The 24,234-nt window shown below is 39.4% G+C and overlaps 1 protein-coding gene across 2 annotated transcripts in view; it reads right to left on the bottom strand.

Annotated features, from left to right (window-relative positions):
* Positions 1 to 2,792: 2,792 nt before the first annotated feature.
* ZNF292 (zinc finger protein 292) overlaps positions 2,793 to 24,234 on the bottom strand; it is a 59,362-nt gene continuing 37,920 nt past the window's right edge. The window contains exons 5-8 of one of the 2 annotated variants that reach the window (XM_066994543.1): positions 17,362 to 17,564; positions 14,361 to 14,497; positions 12,562 to 12,703; positions 2,793 to 10,892 (exon numbers count right to left, since the gene is read on the bottom strand). In XM_066994543.1, the coding sequence (XP_066850644.1) occupies positions 3,708 to 10,892; positions 12,562 to 12,703; positions 14,361 to 14,497; positions 17,362 to 17,564 (7,667 nt within the window). In that variant the 3' untranslated portion in view covers positions 2,793 to 3,707. Of the gene's footprint in view, positions 10,893 to 12,561; positions 12,704 to 14,360; positions 14,498 to 17,361; positions 17,565 to 24,234 lie in introns of those variants that run through there. The other variant, XM_013180113.3, reaches the window with a different exon arrangement.

Below are 24,234 nucleotides of genomic sequence, written 5' to 3' on the forward strand. Positions count from 1 at the left end.
AACCCTGGTGTTCTTTAAAACCCAAGAAATCTTGTCTCGTGAGAGAGAAGCTTAGAAAATGTCATGGGGGAAAAAAATACTTCCCTCTTTGCTGGTAATTCCCCCTCTGTGCCCGGCTCTGCTACCCACAGCCTCCGCACGCCCCGTGGCTCCCCCGGGGCCTGGTGCCCGTGCAGGTGGGATCCCGACCCGGGGCCTCCTGCGGCACAGAAACCATCTGTGAGAGTACAGCCACCTGCTTCTCCTTACCTGAGCTGAAATCTGCTTTTGGTGTTTCTTAAAAGCTTCTCTTCCTGATCACGTAACAGCCGTGGGCAGGACGTGCCCGCAGAATGGTCAAGGATCAACAGTCCTCTCCTGTCAAGGACGGCCGTCCCAAAACACGCGAGGACCAACCCACTGCACTCGATTAGGGCTCAGACAGTTTCAGAATTTCTTTTTAGGAACGCAGTTAACCACAAGAGAGGCTAATTGCCCATTAAAAGATGTCTTTAGATCACAAAACAGACCGTACTCTGCATCCAGACTCTGATTCGGTTGTTTCCCCATCAGCAACAGCTTCTGTTTCAGTCAGCACAGGCCGGCTGGTGACAAGAGGTTTTAAAGAACGTATCTTGGCTCAAATACCACAGTTCACAGAGGATGGAAGGAAAGGAGAAGGAAGGAGGAAGGAGAGAGCAAGAGAGGTAAGGAGAGAGGAAGAGGTTGGAGAAGGACAGAGAGAGGGGAAGAAGAGAGGCAGCAAGAAACAGGGATGGAGAGGGGAGAAGAGAGATGGGGAGGGAGGGAGGAGGCGAGGGGGAAGAAGGGAACGCTCTGGGCACCCCACAGGCTGATGAGGGGTCAGTGGGGCTGGGCTCGGCCACCCCCGGAGCCCTGTCCTGTCCCACGGGCAGGGGTAAGGCCCACGGGACCCCGAGGGGCTGTCGGCACGCTCGAGCAGGAGGCGTGATACATCACTCACGGTGAAGGCCTAGATGCAAGCACCGAAGAAATTTATTTCATCAGGAACTTTTGTAGGTGGCTTTACCAAACTACAGTACCCTCTGCAGTCCTTGACATCTTAAACCAAACCCTCCCTTCAGTCCCTGTTAAAAGTATACATATATATTTAAAAAAAAAAAGGAAAAAAAAATACCATACTAGCCTGTTGAACAGGCTGTCAGTACCTGTCTAACAGGGAATGTGCCACGAAGGGCACTGGCTCTGTTGAAACTGGCTATATTGGTCCTCAGAAGTGTGGATTAATCGGGCTAAGAGTAAGAGAATGTTAAAAATTTAATTCTCAGAAATTCAGATCAGAAATTACTTCCTGGATGTTTATGACATTGGATTTTTTTTTCCTTTTTTTTTTTTTTTTTTTTTAATAGCATTGTAGTATAACACTATGTACCTAAATAGTTTTATGCTATTCTCAGGCTAAAAAGTGCAAATGATGCAGTAACTATAACCGGGAATGTTACGGTTGGAAGTATTTTACTTACATAACACAAAAAGGAATTAACAGATCTAAAAAATTAACAATTGTGAGGTCTGTCGACAGTGCCCAGCCAACCACCTGACAGCAGCAGGTCTCACGAGAGGCTCCTGGATCCCTCTCTGGAGGTGCTCTGCCCTCACCTCCCTGCAGATCCTCTCCTCTCCACAACCCAGCTGCTGCCATCCAGCAGGAGCCCGCTCCAGAAGACCGTGTGCCTACAACCATCTCTCCTAGAGAGAAAACCCAAGCATTTGTTTCACCTCTATCGTTCTCAGATGGCACTTCTGATTTACTGACTTGACGGAGCTAGCTGGTCAGTCACTCGAGAGGGACTGAAAGTTGCAGAGTAAACGGGCCCTGCTCAAAAGGAAGCCTGTGCTTTGTGGGAAGGTGAGCAAGTTAGCACCGAGAAACAGGAGCTACTCCCGAGGCTGAAACGCTGCCGCCTTTCCGCTTTTTCATTTGTAATTTTCACTCTCCAAACAAGTCACTTCGTGTTGTTGTAGGAATGTGCCCTCTGAACTGGTATGCGAGTCAACTGTCAAGGAATCCAGGTGAATAGCTTAAAAGCAACGAAGTGTAGCATTTAATGCAAAGCATTACACGGCAAGACAAGTTTATAGAAAAAAAGCAAGCCGATCTCTCCCAAGATAGAGACTATTTTATATTACTGAAGGTAGGTCACATCCAGTAACGAGAATAATCCAAGTAAAATTTTTGGTACCGCATAATCCAGCTGTCTTGTCCCACGGGAGTTAAGCATAATCCTGTCCTAAAAACACCACGGCAGATTCCTGGATACCGACAGCTCCCACTACCGCCTTCGCTCTTTTGGTTACTCAGCCAACTGGACACCTGTCGTTTCGGTCAGCAGCAAACAGAGAAATCACTCCAAACCCAGGTGCTTGCTACGCGCGGCGCTGCTTCCAGGGCTCCTCCCAGTGTGGAAAACACAGAGGTGGCAGAAGTGCTGCCGAGCGCAGCCAGTGAGAGGAAAAGGAGTGCAGGGAGAGCTCGTGCCATCAACAGAGCACAAGCACCTCGGTTATCTGTAAGATCACAACCTCACTTCCCTTTCAGAAAGTGCCTCGTTTATTCAGTTTTTAACGGTATGGCATAAGGACTCACGTATTTTATAGATAGATACCAAAGTGGTATTATCAAAATAAACCATCTGTTTTATAAACCCACTATTTACAGAAACGGTTTCTGAAGGTTTTTTTCTTCTTTCTTTTTTTTTTTTTTTAACAAAAATTAAACTATACACCAATCTAAGTTACAGAAACAAAAATAACCTTTATAAGATCACATGTATAAAACAAGAAATGAAATGTGATTTTATTTAAGGCAATACTGGGCTACTTCACAAATCACCACCTCAAATATATACACTGCTCCACACTACTAATTTTCTATCACATTCACAACGGATTCTTTAATACCAAATATTGTTTTAAATCTCCAATGTAGCAAACTATTTTTATTCACATTTCCATTTTTATTATGGAATCATAAATGCTTTGTATCCAATTAAAAGCAATGAAAAATGTAGCTATAAGAAAACTATTATATTTATGAGTTAACTACATATGAGTATCATCCATAGATACTGGATGTTAAATTTACAAAAATGAGTGTGTCAGTACGTTTAACCTATGAAATGTTATCTTATCCAGCTTCTCTCCTGTAAATAAATGCTTTATGCAAAATAAACTGGATATGGCAGACTTACCTAGCTTTAGTTCAAAAGGTCTTAATTTAAAATGATTAAAGGACAGTTTTAAAAACTTTATCACTTAGTTACAAATTAAAATTCCGAATATAAATGTGTCATTTAATAGTTTAGACTTACAGACTGCTGGTGGCAGCAAATGATTTACAATAATAAATATATACAAAAAAAATGTATCTACAAATAAAGAGTACTGTTATACATGAGCAGTGACCTGGTGAAAGATACCAATCACAGACAATTCACAAAGATTTAGTTCATGGAAAGGACAATTTGATAGAAAGTTGAGGTTTTGATCAAGTATTTACAAAGCTGAAGCAATTAGTCTGTTCTTCAAGTCCCATAGGGATAAAAACAAATAAGAAATTTACATGACTGATGCCATGTTTTTTGCTAGATTAGATCACTTCAAAATAAAAAGAGCTCCACAGTTACTAGCATGCTTGATGGCTTCCTATTCAAAATAAATTTTATTACAGACCACGGATACACACACTAGGTTTTCAGTTTTGATTCCCCTTCCTCGTTACCCATAGTAGTTTCTTTTGCAGCTGTAACGTCTGGATTATTCTCCCAATGTCCATCAAGTTTTCTCAAGCTGACGGTAGGTCTCATTTCCTGAAGTTGCTTCAACACGCGCTCAGTGCAGTCTTTAAGAGCCTTGTCTAAAACGATTTTTACATTTTCACTACACTGAAGCTGTGATGGATTGGCAAACTGTACAAGGGTTTCAGTTTCAGAACATGACCAAGTGACATTATTACTTGCTAGGGAGGTCTTCTCGTTAGATTTTCGTAAGTTTGAATGAGATCCTTTTTTGGTTCCGCTGCCATGGTAGTCTCTTTCAGTGTTTTTCTTTTGCTTCACAGCAGACTCTTCAAGGAACTTGAGGAAGGAAACTTCAAAACCCATTGGCTTAAATGAACTCCAGTCGAAAGCTGCAGGTTGCTCTTCAGCTGTTTGAATAGCGACAGCAGTCTCTTCCTCCCTATGCGTGCTACTCACTTCAACTGGCGGTACTTCCTCTGTTTTTTCAGCTCTCCTCCTCTTACTCTGAGACACATTTTTCTCTTTGCTTGCTCTCTTTAAGTTGTTTGATTTTTGCTTCTCTGACGTGCAGGAGTTGGTCTCCTGCGAGTCACTATTTACACTGGAAGAGATTTTTGCTTGGTTTTCAGCACTTGAACAATCCTCATTAATCAGTTTAGTAATGAAGAGTTCTGTCAGTTCGTCCACCTCGTCCTTCTCACCTTTTTCACTTTCATTTTGTGGTAACGTAGATGTGCTTGAATCATTATTGCTTGCTAACGAAGTCGAAGTCGGTTCTGCCTCTTTCACGTCGCTTTTTTTATCAGTCTCCTCTTGCTCACAAGGTGTTTCCTTTACTGGTGACACAGAGTGCTTTTTAGATACAATAAGAAGATTTCTGTGTTGTGAAGTAAATGCCTTGGACAATTTGTGACATTTGTAATGCCTTATGATGTTACTTTCACTCGTAACCACAGATGAACATCCCTTTATCATACACGGGTACTGAGTTAGAAACCTGCTCGTACATTCCAATAAGGCATCATTTCTTGCCTTTATTGAATACACGTGCTTTCCACGTTTCAGTGAATAAGCCTTATTTTCTTGAATTTGCATTCCTTTTGAGTTTTTGTTTTCTAAGTTAACGTTTTTCTTTCGTTTTGTTTTCACCGACAGCCTACTTTCTTTTCCTGATCTGTTTTTCAATCCTCTCTGTTTGGACTTCAATGGTTTCTCCTGATTTGCTTTGCTGGAGATGTTTTCCTGACCTGGCGTCAGTCTCCTGGGTCTTATTAGGTGATCTTTATGCCTGTCATTATGTTTATTAAAAATATGCCTTAGGAGGTTAGATCTAGTAGCATAAATACGGTCGCAGCCTTCACAGTCACACTTGAATACGCCATCATCTTCTACCTTGTTTGGCCTTATCTTAACACCATGTTCTGTCTCAAGATGTATAATGTAGTTAAAATACGCTGTAAACGAGGACTTACATTGAGACTGATCACAAGAAAACCTTCCCACCTCTGGAGCTGCTTTCATGCTTCTGATTTCCTCAGGGGTCATGTTATGAAGCTTCATGTAATGCTGTATCAAGCTTGTAACCTCCTGGAATATTCGAGAGCAGTCATTCACCTCACACCTGAATTCCCTGACAGTGGGTTTGGTTTCAGCCTCTTCGCGGTCCTCCTTACCCGGCTCGTTCTCCTCCTCCACTTCAGCAGAGAAGGCAGGAAGGTCTGACTTGTGCACAGCTTGGTAATGAAGAATTAGGTTTTGCTGAATCGTAAACGCTGCGAAGCAGCCCTGATGGACGCATCGGTACGGTCTGTAAGGACTGTATCTGGTAGGAAACTCCAGAGACTTTGCTACGGGCTTCCGACGTTTTCTCTCCTCTTTTTCCTTCCTGTGCCTCCTAACTTTGCGTACTTTTGACTGTGCCTGGGTATTACCAAAAGCACCTGCGTTAGGCTGCTCAGGCTGAACGGAAACCACCTGGGGAGGTTTTTCCAGTCTTTCAGGAATACTTTTTTCTGGTAGTAATTTTTCTAAGACCTTCACAGGCTCTACAGCTTCCTTTATCTGAGCTTCTTTGACCAACGGAGCTGGAGTTTTGTTTTCTATTATTAGTGTCTGCACATTTTTTATTTCAACAGGGCGCGGGGCTGCGTTTGCAGTTTCATTTTGAGATCTTCTGCCATAAGGCCTTTTGATTTTTAATTTTACCATCTCCTCTGTTGTAAAATGATGTACAAGCTGGCAGTGCGCTCGGAGGTTAGAGTTTCTTGTGAATGTTTTTGGACAGCTAGCGACAACACATTTAAAAGGAGCATACTTCAGTTGATGTTTCTTAATTTCGAGTATCATTTCTGCAGTGTACTGATGAACCTTGCCATAGTGTTTAAATAATGCATCTTTTGTCATAGCACTGTAATTGCAGCCTTGGTCCTGACATACAAAAGGCTTATTAACTTTATCACTAAAGTGAATGTGACTTGTCTCTGAAGCTGTCTGGACCAGGGGCTTACTTTCAGTTGATACAACAGGAACTGCTGGTGCTAGTGTATCTGCTGGAGGACACTGGGAAACACTCTCAGAGACCTGGATGGATGAGTCATTTTCTAGTTTCAGTTTTTGCAAGCCCTCCAAAATTTCCAGTATTTGAGTATCATCTTTTTGAGATGTTTCAGACTGAGTAGAGTTGCTCTTTGCAGTAGTGGCACTGCCTGCATGCACTGCAAACTGTGCGTGAGTGGGTAACACTACACTATTTGAAGAATTTCCTGAAGAAGTCTGTGCATTACTTACTTGCAAGTTCTGTCCTGAAGCAGTGCCAGCATCCTGAAATTCTGTTTTCACCTCGAGTATCTGTGAGTTCATGGCAGTTTTAATTATTTCAAGGGTTTTTTCAAAATTCTGGATAACGTTGTCTTCTGAAATTTGTTCCTCCGAATTTGTCTGCGCACACGAATTTACAGCCACCATTTGGGAATCCCCATTTTCAGTTTTTACTGTTAATGTTGTATGAGTCTCGAGATTTGTTTTGAAGTTCTCTTTGATACTGGCCATGAATAATTGATTGTCAGCATTACCAAGTTTCTGTGTGAGATTTTCCACTGCTGCTTGAGAGTCGCAATTTGCCAGCAAGTTGGACTGAAAATTATCTCCCTGTATTTGCACATTTCCGTCAGTGCTTTTGGTTAGGAGTCCCATTGTTGTTACATTATTTACTGCTACTTTCTGTGCTATGTTAGGAGCAAGCAAGGGTGTAGTTGCTTTCCTCTTCCTCTTTGAAGCACTGGTTCCCTTCTTATTTGAGTTACTTGATCCTGAATTATTGGGACTATTTATAACTGAAATTCGTGAAGTGTTCCCTGCAAAGGTTTGTGCTGCTGCAACAGCATTAGGAAGTGAGCTAGAACATAAGCCATTTTCAACTGTCTTTAGCATTGAGTCATCTGTCGCAAAACCAGGCAAACTCTTGCACTCATTTATTGCAGGTATTTTGGCATTGAGGGTCCTGTTTTGGTCTGTTAGCAGGGTACTGGGGTTGCAGACTGTCTGCAACAGAGGTGACGCGGTTGAATTGGGGAGAACAGCTGCATTTATTTGCGTTGTACCAGTGACACAACTTGTTGTAACTACATGTGGAAGTACTTCTGTGTTATCAAAGGTACTTGAGATGCCTGCAGTTTCCAAGGCTTGTTTTATAATTTGATTCCCTTCCTCATTTCCACCAGTATTAAAGTTAGTCACATTGGCCCGCGGAAACATAGTCTGCAATAAGGCTGTGGAACGATTTTCAGCTGCAAGCAACTGCAGGAACGATGGATCCTTAAAACACGATTCTGGATTGAAGGCTGACTCCTGGGGCTGCTGCAAGCTTAATGAATTTGAGGAAAGAATCATACTGGCAAGCAAAGACTGTCCATTAGCCTGCAGAGCTTCCGCAGAGATTTCTGACCCTTCCAGAGGCTTACAGTAAGACCTTTTGGATAAGTGACCACCAAGTGATCTAGGATTAGTAAAAACTCTGAAGCACCTACTACAGATAAATTTGCCGTCCCTAATTATTGCTGGCCATTTTGCCCGCTTATTATGTTTTGGCTTCCTTTCTTTCCCATTTGGACCCCGGCCACGGTCCTTTTTTACCTTTTCTGAAGCTGGATGTTGAGAACCAGTTTCATTAAAAGTATTTTCATTACTCACTCGCGAGGGAAACAGTTGATCAACAGTTTCTTCTTTTGGGAAAGCAGAACTAGTGTTTCCTTCTAGTTGAGACGAAAAGTTACTTGAATTATTTTCCAGTTGTGAGAAGACTGAAGTTGGGGCATTCTCTGCTGGTGAAGGAAAGAGAGACATAGGACCATTTTCTGCGGGCAAAGGAAGAAAAGGATCTGAACCACCGTCAATATTCAGAGGCATAACTGTTTTTGCCAGATCGTCCAACTGGGAAGGTAAAGTTGCTCCAGACAGATTTTCCATTTGCGAACACAAAACACTTTCAGGCTCACTTTTAATACGAGTAGACAAACTTGGATTCATGACGCTTTCCACTACAGGCAGCATAGGATTAGCCAGATTTTCTAAGTGGGTTGGGAACAGCGTACTTGAGGCATGCTGCACTTGACTGGAACAGGTGGGATTCAAATTGGTTTTGTTCTGTGCAGTAAAAGCAGCACCACTGGGATTGCCTGCTTGTGGTGGCATCAGATAGACGATCTTCCCATCATTTGCCACATTTGGTAAATTGCTGGATTTCCGTGGTTTCTTATTTTTACGTTGCATTTTAAAAGCAGCATATTGATCGGGGTGTGCTGCCTTCATATGCTTGCCAATGCTCTGTGATGAGTTGTATGTTCGAGTGCACCCCTCGACCTGACAATTAAATTTCTGAACTGGGGCTGCTGGTGACGCAGCTGGAACTACAGAGCTATTTATGCTAGGCTGTGATGGAATAAACGTAATACTTTCTAAAGTTTTTAGAGGCAGATTATATAGATTAGCTGCAGCTTTAATACTGTCTTCAATTTCAAGCTTGGAAATGGGTACACTGTTTCGGTATCCTGCCTGATTCTGCATGCTGAAGGGATTTACAATGCTCACTTGCCTTTCTAAGCTTTTGGATTCAAGGGCTTCTGGTTTTAGTGTGTCTGAACTCACAGAAATATTTTGAATGTTCTGGGACTGACTGAGACAATTCTCTTCCTTTCTCTCTTGGAAAACTGGAAGACAAGAATCAACTGGTGCGCACAATTGCTGGGCTCCAGGTTTAGTGGTATCTACTTTACTGGCAGTAGCAGCCAATTTACCTCTTTTTACAAAGTTTTCTCGGACCTTCTGGTTAACAGCAGGCACCTTAACACTGCTTGCTGGAGCTGTTACTTCTGTCTTCACTGAACCTGCAGCAGACTGCTCTGGACCAGCATTTGGCAAGGAATCACTCTGCCGCAGAACACTTGCAGGTGCACTTACACTTTCATTCCCTATGGGTTCTGCTTTGATTGGATTCCAGACATTTTCTCCTTCAGTAAAACCACTACGGTTGTCAGCTGGAGCAGATGTCAACTCCTCTTTAACAGCAACTCCAACAGTACTTTCATTAGCATTACAAGGTTGACCAAGATCAGATGGATTAGTCTGGCCTTCGGGCTGTTGCACTTTTTCAGGCTGTTTGTTGTGATCTTCAATGTGCTTTTCCAGTTCGTTCTGGGAACGGTACACTTTCCCACAGCCTGTGAATTTGCAGGTATAGGTATTATAGTGTTGTGCTTCGTGATCATACAGTAAATAGGCTTCAGAAAACACTCTGCCACATTTAGGAAACATACACTTTGCTCTGAAGACTTGATGCTCCTTCCTGTGAGTCAGCAGCTCAGCGTAACTGTTGAAACCAGCCTTACATTTCATCTGTATGCAGATGTAAGGCTTGCTGCCACAGTGCATTTGTAAATGATCATTCAGGTGAGTAACACTTACAAAATGTCGCCTACAGTACTGGCAAATCACTTTTTTGCTTTGCATTTCAAGAAAACGCTTAGCTTCCTCATTATCTTTATGCCCCTTTGCATGTGCTATTAGATTTTTAAAATACTTAAAGCCTTTTTTGCAAAATGTTACAGGGCAAGTAAATTCATTAACAGGTAGTGGCTTTTGAACTGGCACTATCTCTGGTACATAAGGTTTATCTTTGTCATCATTTTCATCATCGGAGCCGTCATTATCATTGAACACAATGAAGTCTGTTGAATAGAGACTGTTCTTTTTAATGGGTCGCTGCTCCTGTTTGGATACAGAATCAGTTTTCTGATTCTCATTGGCAGTTGCTACTTTTGGAGGCCTTCCCAATCTTCTCAGTGGTTTCATAGCAGCCAGTCTCTCTTTGCTGGATTTTTTAACATGCAAAGTTACATGGGGAACAAAGTTTTCTTTAGAATTAAAATTTTGGGCACAAATAGGGCAACTGTAAATTCCATCTTTATAATGTTTCTGCGCATGCCTAACTATTCTATGACCTAGGAATTCTTTGTCGCATAACACACAATACTGCATATAAGCTTGCCAATTCCTAAATCTAGCTGATATGAAACCCCTCTCTCTGAGTTTTTTAATTTCTCTCTTTTTCTGCTTTTCATCTCTGATACCCTTAAGAAGGCTTGTAGCTTCATCAAAACTGCCAGCAAGCCCATTCACAGAAGTTTCTTTAGTCTCTTCTTGACAGTCCTCAACCTTCTCATAAACTTCGCTGTCGTTAAGTTCATCTATTGATGACACGATCGATGCCTCCTCTCCCATCAATGCCAGACACTGACGCTTTAGAGTTTTCCAGTCCCAGAATTCGGGATCAAAAGGCCACTGAGTTTTCAGTACAAGTAAGAGCTCACAGCGCAAGGAATTTGGTATTGGAAGATTCTCTTCATCGTACTTCTGGTCAGGCTGATTATATAGCATTTCAACAGCATAATATGCATCCACAGTGGGTTCGAGAAGAAATTCACTCAGCTGACAAGCACGTTTAACCTCCAGATCATCTGGAAGCAGACAGGAGATAGTCTTGCAAATAGATATCTTGACATCTGTATTTTCACTGGATTCCAAGCGCAAGGCTTTCACGCACAATTCAATGCAGGTTGCAAGTCCAGCACCATCAATCTGTAAAGCAAGATTAAACTTAGTAAGTCAGCTTATCATAACTCTTCTTATATTTGTAAATAAAAGGTATCATTATTCAATCCTCAGTGTCAGGGAAATACACTTGGAGCTTATAGAATACTTTTTAATTTAAGAAACATAGTGGTTTATCTTTAGATGCTATTCTTTAAGTTATGCCATTTGTCTTCATGCTGCTAAAAACAGTGAAAGTTTTCATACAACTAAAATACTTATCAATTTTATGCTCTGCCTAGTTTGATGACTTTTGGCTTGTATGGTAGAGGTGTTCAGTTTATATTAGAGCAATGCTGAGACTTTTCCATGAAATAAAACCTGCCAGTTGTGATACAGTTATTTGAGATACGCTTCTATGGAGCACTAAGTTAAGACTGGGTAGAATTAAATGATAAAAAGTGCTACAGCTACAGTAAGAGAAGCTTAAGATTTTCAAAAAGCTCTGTAATTTGGAAATTCTTTAAGGTGTAAGGGTTTATTTTTGTTTTTAAAGATTATACCACTTCAAAATCAACTGACTGTAACTGAACACAAGGGTTCATTCCATCTGAAACTAATAAGTATAGTTAAATGTTTCATCATTTAGATGTTTTCAAAGCTCATGTAGATAGCCTGTTCTCATTTATACCCTCCAGCAGAGAAAATTACATTTATGTTCGCTTTACACTTCCTCTATGCTGCCAAGGATGCATAGAGAGGCCACAGTATACATGAGAATAAAGTCAAGTGAATTTATGAATGCACAGGTCTACTACCCATATGGTCTCAAATTTCAGACATCAGTAAAATAACCTACAGTTCACTAGGGAAAAATCAGTATGGCATGGAGCAGACAGCTCTTAACATCACAAGCCTTTGCAAAAATCATCTCCCCCAGCTCCAATTTAGTTCAGGTCTTGAGGAAAATCATCTTTAAGATTAGAAGCCCATGATTAGCCACGCCAGAACATTGCAAAAGGAAAAAAGCAATTTTCATACTTAGACTATATAGAATTACAGAAATCCCCCAACTGAAAACTTTTGGAAGAGTTAAACTTAGCTATAAACATGAAATAATGCAACTACTGATAGGAAACTAGGAAAATGAGATAAAAACTGAGATATATGAACTGAGTTTTTAATGCAACACTGGATCTAAGTCCACAAAAGGTAAGTACTTCATTTATCCAAACAAACTGTATTCTTTGTGGGACACTGATTTTTTTTTCCTTTTTCGACAATTATCTTATATATTAATATAGAGCCTTCATTTAGTCTCCATCTTTTAAAATATTTGAAATATGGAAAATAATGAAGGGGAATATTAGGACCTGGCAAAAGAAAATAGCTTAGAGAATACAGACAACTGCAGAATTCTACAACTTCACCTTTACATTTTATTTCATCTCAGTCGTGGCATCCAGATCTTTTGTTTATTCCCACTTTTTTTTTTTTTCATTCCAAAGGAACAATGAGTTCTAATGATTTAAAATGAATCAACTCAGAGTTTACCTACGCAAGGAGGTTGCTATGGTCTTTCCTAAAACCAGTTATGATTGCTCCACAGCTGATTCTATACAAAGAGACTGCATGTCTAAAAGCAGCTATGATTAATTTTCCTGCTTACAGTTCCGTTTAAAGTCCCATCAAAATATTCTTTCAGGAGTGTCCTTACCTCTGAATTAATTACTTTAATCAGGAAGAAAATGTGATAAACAGTCTTAGTTAACACAGAAAGTTGACGACATCTCTCTAGATACACTTGAATAGAAGGCTCTACCCTTTGCTGCAGTTTACTCCAGAAAAGAGTCAGTTCCCTAGAACAAGAGAACAATATTTCAAGGCCAGCAACACAACCACTAATCTGATCAGAAGAAATGCAAGGTTGAGAACAGTATCTATTTTGTGTTTGGGAAAATAAAAATATGAATTTATTCACACCTTATCTTATAGAGAAAAGCTTTTATACTCACATGATTAATACTTAACTTTCAAAACTATCACAATGACTCAATTCCAGAAGAACAGATCAGAAGAAAAGCAGTAATGCCACATATTATGCTACAGAATTTGCAGACTCATGATGTTGTCTTGAAAAACATCTTGCAAAGTAGTTTATTCTTTACTAAGTGGAATTTTATCCTTCTTTATTCTTAGTAATAACTAACAGCTATAAGAGGATGGCTTTTCTCTGTGGTACCAACATTTTTCTTGATCTGCTCTAAGAGCTGAATTTTACTGTGATTTAGTGAGAAATTAGTCAGAAAAGACAAACAGTAATACTGTATCTACATTAACTCACTACTTCACCCCTGACATTACACATTTCCTAAATAATAGGCCCTCCTTCAGTGCAAATAGCAAAGAGCGTTTAGTATCATAGAATGGTGTAACCCCCAGAACTTCAGTATTATCTGTTAATGCAAAATCCTGCATTAACAGATGCTCTACTGCTGCTGCACAAGGAAAAGAGGTGCACAAACAGAGCATAGAAAATCCTTCAGGAACTGTACAGGTTTGGAAGCACAACCACGCTGTTAGCAGATGGGAGCTCAGAGTAGCAGCTCCAGTATCTGCCAACAAAGACCAGTTATTTGTTCCCACATCACTGAAAGCAAGCCCTAATATCAATAAATATTTTCATCTAGCTATTTACTCCAGTTATAGAGTGAACAGCACCTCCTTTTCCAGAAGTTTGACAGAGGAAGAAATATTGTGTTATGAAATAAGGACAGAAGGGAAAAGTACTTAAGCGTTAAATTCATCATAATGCTGACTAGCTGCCGGCAGATATTAAATTCCTCATTTCTACAACACAAGATTATCATCAAGAAAAATGATTAGTCAGCTACTAGTATTTGTTAATGCCTCCTCATACAGTACAGCCTTCAACCTCCCATAACGGAAGCTAATCTTATCAAAATCTTTTTTTTTTTTTCTTTAGTCATAGACTGGATTGGATTTTAAGTGACCTTAGAGGTCATTTAATTCCAACTCCCTTGGTATGGGCAGGGACACCTCCCACCAGCCCAGGTTGCCCAAAGCCCCATCCAGCCTGGCCTTGAACACCTCCAGGGATGGGGCATCCACAGCTTCTCTGGGCAACCTGTGCCAGGGCCTCACCACCCTCTGAGTAAAAAATTTCTTCCTAACATCTAATCTAACCCTACCCTCTTTTAGTTTAAAACCATTACTCCTTGTCCTCTCCTTACACTCCCTGACAAAGAGTCCCTCAACAGCCTCCTGTAGGCCCCCTTCAGGTATTGCGAAGTTGCTATAAGATCTACCTGAAGCCTTCTCCTCTCCAAGCTTTTTTTTTTTTTTTATTTAAACTTTCCAACAGCATTATCTCCTTCCTGTTTAGCTCAGATTTTATCAGATAAAGAATGTTAACCTATGGCTTAAACATCAGTTCTATCTTCCCAAAATATTTTTTTGTTGTTGCATTACACATAAAACAATATCCAAACTCACCAGGCACAGTACATCTCTCCTTGCTGCAGCTGGCGAGACAAAAATGCTGCACATAAAATTAGAGCACTTTTTTCATCTCCATCAGATTCTAGGTTACAGATCATTTCTAGAGCATCTTTGCAATCTACTTCTGCAATCTGAGAGGAAAGAAAACAAGACCAAGACTAAGCAAGTGGTTTCATTTACAGACATACATGAATCTAAACCTTTACAAAAAGACAATTTAGAACTTGGTGGACAGTTAACTATCAAACTGAGACACGCTTGAAAGTAAATCAGAGTGTTTCTAGACAGCACCAAAATTCATTATGCTAAGAGAAAAACATTTTTTTCTGAAGTGAATACAAACTTGTTTCTCAAAGACATTAGTCTTATGTCTACTGTCCCAGTTACTTAAACGTTTTGAAGTACAGCATTAGTTTTTCATACATACTACATGCATATGGTAAATGTAATAATAAGCAGATTTAGAACATTAAATTGCAGCCTAACACAAAAAGACTACTATTACCTGGAGTTCTAACCCAGTCACTGATGTCACTACTGTTTGAATACATGGTCGATAAATGAAGTTTAACATGAACATTCCAGTATTTTTTAAAAATCAAAGATAAAAAAGGGAAGCTACACAGTAAGAAGCAGATCAACCGAATACTTTCCTACAAGAATACTGCAGTCTGCGCATAATTTAAACCACAATGTAAGCACTTAGTTTCATACCAAAACAAAGCAAAAACCAGTCACTCGGTAGTACTAGACAATTGCATCAATAATGAATCAGCATCGCTGTTGTAACTACTACTGTCTATTTTGATTCTCAGCAGACAGATTTGATTACATCAATTAGCACATCTGGCAGGACATGCTGGTATTTATTCTTCGATGTTGGCAGCTGAAATACAACTTGGCCATTCCAACAGCACTACTGAAAGTCTCTTTTGAGTAATCACAAGAAATCCCAAAGCAAGAAACAAAAGCCCCAACCCAAATAACAAGATACTTTAGTACTTTGAATATGGTGACAGCCCAGCTTGGTTCGGCATGATGGTTATCTAGCTATTTTTCCCCAGCAATTAAGCTACAATTCTGAAGAGTACAGCAACTCATTTTTTTCCTCTAAATTAACACTGTAAATCTGCTAATAACCCTTCGCTGAACATCATCTGAGGCTTAAGAATCTCAAATTCATCTTCTAAAGAAAACTGTTTCTCTCAAAACCTCAGAGAGGATGGATAAACGTAATTGTCATACCAATTCAGACTGAAGGTCTGCTTCACGCAGCACCCTCTCTCAGACAGAGACCCTCAGTTAAAAGCTTAGGGAAGAATACACGAAGCTGGTTTTAAAAATAAAAGGATGTGTTTTTTTTTTCCCTGAAATGTTTTTCCAGCCTCTCAGGATTAATATGGGACCCAGCTTCCAGCAACAGTCTGTACAGATTGAGCCACCAAGTCTGTCAGTCTAAGCACTTCAACGTCGTGCAGATTTGAATTCTCCACATTTTTTAGCAAGCTATTAATCTAATTTAAGCTGAAAATGACTACAAATGCTACTTTTCTGCCTGAGTTGATATCAAAAGCTCCGTAGTGTTTCAGAGTGATCTGTACTTCTTTGTATTTACCTTGAATTTCCATTTTCTCCTACCATTCTCACGCTATGGAAGGGCATTAGCCCTTTCAAGTTCAGAAGCCCACCTTGACATGTTAATAGTGTACCTGCCTTCTGTTTGTAACATATGAACTTCCCAAAACAATTAGTAAAAGCAAAGCAAAGCAATCCAAGCTAAGCAAGCCACGGTTTGGAAATACCTGCATTAGGTTATCTGGGATGCCTCAGTCTAACTCTTCTGTGTGTTATGACATCCTAAGAGACAAGGCTACCCCTTCTGTTCATCCACAGGATTCACGATTCATTCACTGACTGAGCCCACTCTGCTCTGGGAGCGTGGCAGGGCTGAGTAATGAAGGAAGCATGTTTGCAGGGTCACACATTCCAAGTTTAGTACGCTAACACAAGTACAGTCCTGTCATAGCCTCTCCTATGGAGTTCCTGCTGGGATTACTGAGCCTGTTCTGAAATGGCCCCCTGCAGCCAGAGGTGGGAGTGTAAGACCAATCCTACCTCCGTCAGAAGAACATGCCCAGGGAGATGCTGTCATCTTAGAATTTAGTCTATATCTCGGGTATGAAGCTCTTCCAACTCTAATCATTGCATAATTTTCATCCCTTTAAGACCAATTTCAACATGCTTAATACTTATTATTAACATAAAAGATGATAGAGACAAAAAACAGCAAAGAGATGCAGACAGACAAAAAAACCCTGACAACTGAAGTTAGTTTTCCTTTAAGAAGGGAAAAAAAAAAAAGCTCCAGTAAAATTTTGGGGTCGAGTGAGAAATGGAGATGTCACCTGAAAGGATGCAAAATAGCAAAGCTGTCATCTCTTTTTTGACTTTTGCATTTAAAATGAGAAGAATTTTATATTTCAAACCAGATCAAATATCTGATTTCACCTTCAATTTCACCTCCTATTAGAAGTAAATTGTGATTTCCTGACATGGGTACTTGGGTCAAAACCGTTCAATTCAGAGAAAGAATGTAAAGTAGCACCTAAAGGGCTCCGTTCGACATGCTAGATATTATTCAGAAAGTTACAGTTAGATCGGTAAGAGTAGAAAAATCATTATCTCCACTTTAGTAACAGGAACTGAGGTACAGATTTAAAATACTGTACGCAAAATTAAACATAACATTGTGGCAGAGGCAGAAAATGCCTTCTAGTGACCTAGTACTGCACTTCCACAAGTGTTCCAATCAAGAATTATTACTAATCAGTTTAGAAGTGCCTTAAACACAAAGAAAAGCAGAACATCCAAAGTATGTTAGATCATATTTTAAAACAAAACATCTTCTACATAAAAAGCAGCCTAACTATAACTAGTGATTTTATTATTATTAAAGAAATAAGTCTAAGAAAAAGTTCTTTATTTTTTTACTTACTTCTTCCATTAGCTTTTCATTTGGTGATCCTGAACAAAGACAGACCAGGTAGGTTTGCTTGAAATTGCCTTTTGCACTAATTTCTGGATGATCAGAGCACAGTTTTGCCAGGGCAGTAGCTTGCATTAATTGCTTTGTTTTCATTAGGTGCTTAATACGCATATCCAGCAGGACAGGGCCTTCAAACACTAAAAATTCATTCACTTCAAAGAAAAACAAGCCAGAATGTTACATACACGTTTCATAGCAGATTACAGAATTAACAGATAACATTTACTCATTTGTGGTTAGCCCAGAAATTCTATGCAAATCGTAACAGGTACAAAAGGTACGAAGCACAGACAATAGAAAATCCGAAAAATAAACTGTACTTGTTTATTTATTACAAGGACTCCCTGCTACAGCAGACTTTTTATCTACCTGCAGGTTCTAATTCATTCTAATTTCTCGGTAAACAGCTGCACACAAAACAGATTTAGAAAGCATATAAAAATTAAAATGATTAGGTACCATTTAATTATAGTTCTCCAGAAAGACAACAGAAAGTCCCTGCTCTCACATCCTTCTTCATGCTTTTGTGCCATGCCATTGCTAAAAGTTGCCTTTTAAAGACCTTGATAGAAGGATAAAGGTGACAAATTATCTGAAATTCTCTGAAATGCTGTTAAATACTGCATGTTAAGCACTTACATGATGCAGTCAAATTCTCTTAAGTTTTTCAGCCAGGTTTCTTACAAAAAGAGGCATGTCTTGGATGCATACATTTGACTGTGTATAGGTTAAAATTCAAAGAGACACAAAGGGCTAGATTTCATTCAACTATATCCTGTAGATACTCTGCTACCAGAGTTAAAACTCCAGTGTGCTGCTCATACAATCCAAAGCTAAGTGCTTCCGTGGAAGACTTAAGAATCCTACAGAAAAGGAGAGCACAGAGCATGGGTTGTTCCAACTCTTATGAATACATCTCAGGTGCCATCAAGGTCTTCAAGATCAAAATTACTTGAGCTCTGAAGCATGAGATATAATATTACTTCCAAAAAATTTAAAACTAATTATTTAATTTAGATAGACACAATCAGTTTTATTTAATCCTTTTGACATCAACCACTACCCCGTGACAACTATTTCCATAAGCCAGTTATGTACTGCATAAAATTTTTTTCAATTTTCCATATCTTAATTTAATGAAACAATCTTTTAAACAACAATGAATACATGCTTTCCCTAAATACCTCCTCTGTACCACTCTTTTGTGAAAAATACACAACTCAGGATATTCTCTTAATGTTGGGGTAAACTCTTGGTCTTTACTAAATGGGATTTTTTCCAGCCTTTGAGTATTTGCATCACCCCTTCCTGAAACCTTCTGGGCATTTGCAATGCTCATTTTCTGATACATATTGATAGAAACATTCATTATATTCTCCTGAATTTACTTGCATTGAATTTCACTTGAATCACGTAGCCCATTCACCTAATTTATTATATTCTCTTGATTTCCAATGTCCTGTTTGGTCTTGATGAAATGATTAAATAATTCCAGCATCTGTAAAATTGATTAACTCAGTCTAGTATTTGGAATATTAGTACACTGAACATGAGGTTTACTGAAAGGAAGAAAAGATCATCTTTTATTCTTTACTTCTTCCCATCCTAGTTAGCTTTTGATTCATGACTGTCTTTCATTTTAGCTCATGGTTTCTCCTTCTTCTAGCTGCTCATACAGGATATTACTAAAATACTATCTTGCAATCAAAATTAGGTCAACCATTTTTTTTGTTTAATCATTTTAGTGCACAGAATTTTAGGGCAGGAAATACTGCCTTTTGCAAAAAGCAGGCCTGCTACACCCCATCATTATTTTTATGCATTAAGATTTCTGGTTGAATTATCTCAACCAACTTGGTAATTATTTGTTCAGGATTCCTGCGCACTATGACAAATGATCATCCAGGGCTCACGGATGTGTAAGAATATTCAGTCAAGTAAGACTTCTTTCTTCCCCTCTCTCTGTCAATGGAGATATAGCCAGTTTTTTAATCCATGCAGGAACAAAGTAAGACTACACAGCACACAACAGACAATTGATAGATGGTAGCCATTTTTGTGTTTATTATAGGACATTTCTGTTTTAAACAGCACAAGAAACGTTCCTTCAGTGTCATTTCCAGTACCTTATTACAAACGTTCACACTCTTGTCAACCCACACCTGACCTACTGATTAATTACATCTGATAGGTTTAGCTCTGCTCTTCCTCCTACCAGGTAGAACCAGTAATCCTTTCATGCACAGTGTTTACTGTCAGCTAGTCTGCTTGGAATAACACTGGAACATTTTACCTTATTTCTGTAACACAATACAGGAAGACCTTAGAGACTTTAAGCTACGTTGGTAACGCAGGACGTTTCATTCTGATTTAATTACTACACTTAATATTTTAGAGACTTTGTTCCATCTACTAATCCTCAGTAATCCTTTCCTTTAGTGTTTACTGCTTCAGTTAGCTTACCTTACATAATCATCAGAACATTTTCTGTTATCTCCTCAACAAGATACAGGAAGACCTCAGGGTTAAAGCTACATATTAGCTCTTAAGTCTTTATTCTAATCCAACTGATTATAATCATTACAGTTAACGTTTGACAGCTCACTCAAAATACAAGTTTTAATTATATTTATTTCGTAACTGAACTACATAGTGTGTTTAAAGACAAAAGATGGTACCAAGGTTGAGGGAATAAGTACATGGTGGTGAGCAGCCTGAAGTGTAAGATTTTATTTGTTCCTGGATTTATTTTATTTGTTCCCGGAATTTTTTTTTTGCATTTTATAAATGTGTTTTACAGTATGTTGCCTTTTTTAAAAGTTATTGCAGACAAATTGCTAGTAACAAATATAACTTCATAGAAACACTTTGCTTTACATCTTTACAGGTCAAGGCAGTTAATCTTTGTGAGTACAAAACTTGAAGTATTTAGTAAGAATGACAGTTTAATGATAGCATCATTCTTTGAAGAATTATTAAATGCTGTTTCTGTGCACTGTTTATTGAAATTCACAAACTTGTTTGTACAAGTCACATGCACACAAAATTCATTTAAAATATACAGTTAATACGAGAAGAAAAAAGACAAGCAGGTGACATCCGACAGATGGTACTCTGATCTGGGAACTCTGGCAAACCTGGAGATACTGGAATCTAACCTTTTAGATAATTTCCCCATTATTCCCTTGCATCCCACAGCTGCTGTCTCAGGTCATACTAGCAAGTGATTCTACAGCAAGTCCACAAGAACTACTATGAGCTTTAATTACAGGTAATGCTTATACCATACACAAATTAAAAAAAAAAAGGTAATCCTGAGATTAGTAGCACACAAGAGCACAACAGCTGTGAGGATGGTTTTGTAGTAATAAGTTCTCCACGGTGGACAGTCCACATGTATGTCACATTTTGGCTGACTGGAAGACTTCTGGAACACAAAGCAATGAATTTCTGCCTTACTCAAACCACTCATAATCCTACTGTCCTACGCTTTGCCGATTCTTGAGTAGATATAAGTCGATCTACCAAAGACCTTTATTTCTTCTCAACTTCGCTCTGGCCAAGAAGGATGAAGGCAGGAGGTGAACGTACATGAGAACTATCCATCTCGAAGAACTTCAGTTACTAGGACGTAACCTTTTTAGTCATCTTCAAGAGTTAGTCCATATGTGCATTCACACTGTGGGTGACTGATCTGTACTTGATGCTTTGTTAATTACCTGGAGCTGAGTCTCAGAATCCTTCGTGCAAACAACATCTCAGCACAATTCTGCTGAATGCAGCACCAATCCAGGATGCCTCTACGAGGGCACACTGGTGAAAGGGTAGAAGTTCCAGGTGGCCGCTTTGCATATACCCAGGATGAAAACACTTTTTTTTTTTTAATTTTAAGTGATGCTGTTGGTATCATTTGACTTCTGGTAGCTGCGCTCTGATTACTCAAAATAGTTCCATGCTGGCTATTTAAATTCTAGCCTGCCCTTTATCCACCTTGATGTTCTCCGAATAGTGATGGTTGTGTCCTTGAACATCTCTTCAGTGGGCTATACTTCAGAAGTCTGCCTGCTACATTTAAACCTATGAAAAATTCAATAACTTAATTCTTGACATCAAGCTTTAAATCTCTAAGGATAATCAGAATGAGGTAAAATAAATGCAGCCGCCTCATTTTTTGTACTGTTATCTCAGATCATTTTCCTCTGGACAGTTCTTCCACTCACCCTCTGTACCAGATGAGGCGACACCAATGAGAGCACAGGCTTAGGTTTTGGAGGATTTGATTATCACTGCAAGGAAATGACAACCTCTAGCATGGAAAGAGGGTCATGCTGAAGAGCACAAGCCACACTGGCAGAAACTGGTAGTGGAAGTGTAATAGTAGAGCATTTTTACCATTGTACAGGTTATCACATAACTCAAAATACTTAGCCATACTTCAGTTTTCAGTCTTTGGGATACTAAGCATTAAGACTGACCAGATTAGGCATACAACTTCAAGAAAGCTAAATTCTGGTTGTCATGAATTCAGATCAGTTTCAATTCAAGATCAGAAATCAGTACTGACCTGAAATTAAAATCAGTAGTTCATTCAAAATTAAAACGGTAGTTCAGGAGGCAGTAAGACAAAAGACCCACTATCATGTGAAGAATTAATATTGAACTGGTTAGGGAAAGAAACCTAGTAAGATAATGAAGCAGGAAAACATGAAAAATTCCTCGCTCCAGATGTAACACCGGTTGTTCATCAGCATTCTGATGCAATCACAATTAAAAAGAAATAGCCTTGCAGTTGAAACCTGAAGTAGTGACAGGTCCAGTCATCTTGAATTTAATGATGTCGATGAGATTATATTTTCACGTCTAGTATATATCTCCCAATTTCTTCCTGCTTTGGTGCTGGGACTGGTTACTCCCATTACCTGAGGTCAGTGGTAACTGGTTGAGTGGTGGTCCACAGTAAAGAATGTTAGCAACACATTCACAAGGGATCTCTGAAATGTTGTATGAGAACACTGGTACTTCGCTATCATCATGACCCAATGGGTTCATGCAACTCTGGGTGATCTCTGAAGCGTCCACGTTAGAGATTATATGTATGTATGGTGCTACATAGCCAAAACTCAGAATGTGAGAGACATTCTTTAAAGGCACAGGAGACAGGTTTAGGTAGAAGAAGAACAAGAAAATTTACAGGAAGAATTTACAGATCCCGAGCACACTTTTAAGAGAGAATTCTCTCGAGGAACCAAGATCTGAACCAAGAAGTTGCAGGGCTGGTCACATAATTTTGTACCTCCTTTTGGGTAAATATATGGGCAAGGCTCAGGAAAGAGAAGAAAGAAGTTTGTGGAACTGATGGGAGAACGTCTTTTTGGGCAATGAACTGCTCTGACGGCAGTGAAAGATTGTGTGGTCATTCTTCAAATGACTGTAGATTGATTCATGATAGACCATTCCAAGCAGATTCAGGAAACTCAAAAGGAGATTCTCGCAGGAAATCTCAGGTGGCAGCTAAAAGTAGTGCTATCAACTCAAATGTCCACCTAAGGGGCCCCACAAATGATATCCCAAGTCCCTATTGACACTTCAGTTTCTGAAAATAAGTTATCTTTAGAGTCACTGGTCAACAATAACAACAAAAAATGTACCCCATAGCTCCTTAGGAATCCAAACTCCCATTTCCAGCCTAGGACTCAAAGGCATAAACAGGAAGCAAAAAGACAATGCTGATGTTGCAGTTGTAGGGGGAGAGATTCGTTTTCTTCAGAAACAACTCAAGTGGGATTTCAGCATTGTAAGACTTCCCAAAGAGGATTCTCTTTTATTTGGTAACATCTATCATGCAAAGTATGACAACTTAAGCCAAATTTGCCAACATTCGTAGTCACCAATGGGCTAATAAATTAGGGCAATTCCAATGTTTGTCACTCAAACAGGTGACAAATCAAGCACCTAGAGAATATTTATAGTTTTAAAGGATTTTATACATGTATACACACAAATCTGTATCCATGTCTCTTTTACCAGGTGACGACTGATAGGGCATAAGAAAATGGTCTCAAATTGTATCAGGGGATTGGACACCAGGAGAATTTCTTCATGGAGAAGGTGGTCAAGCACTGGAACGGACTGCTTAGGGAAGCGGTAGAGTCCCATTGCCTGCAGGTATTTAAAAGATGTGAGGCCATGGCCCTCAGGGATGTGGTTTGGTCATGGAGCTCGGTAGGTCAGGTTCATGGTTGGACTTGATGATCTCAAAAGGTCTTTTCCAACCTAGATGATCCTATAGTACCTGACAGATAAATGCTTAATCTGTTACTTAAAGACTGAACTGATCAATCTTGCCAAATGATAACATCTCAGTGTACAGACTTGAGAACTTCTGTAACTTTGCCTTTACTGTTTGATATTAAGAACAAAAACAAGGTTTTGTAAAGAAAGTTTACAAATATTCTGAAGACTGTTACAGGGAAGTTGATGTTGAAAACTGCTGAGAGACAGCTGTCCAGTGAAAGAGTGCTAAGTGGTAACCAGTGGGAGTGCTGGATTACAGACAAGAAAGCAAACTCCCTGTGCTTTTGGGTTTTTATATTACTAAAATATCCTTCAAATTAGCAAGAGGGCACAAAACAATGCAGTATTACAGAACAGCAGTAGATAGAGAACAGCTTATTCATATTCTTGATATTCAGTTGATACGCAGTATTACAGTCTTGCCACTGATAGAAGGGATTAAAAAACGGCATAGCAACAGGATGGCACCTCACCTCCAACCAAATGGTTCACATTGGTGATTGTCAGTCAGCCTTCCACCGCTTTATA

This window comes from Anser cygnoides, chromosome 3 (genome assembly GCF_040182565.1).
Source record: "Anser cygnoides isolate HZ-2024a breed goose chromosome 3, Taihu_goose_T2T_genome, whole genome shotgun sequence".
In the NCBI taxonomy this organism is placed as follows: Eukaryota; Metazoa; Chordata; class Aves; order Anseriformes; family Anatidae; genus Anser; species Anser cygnoides.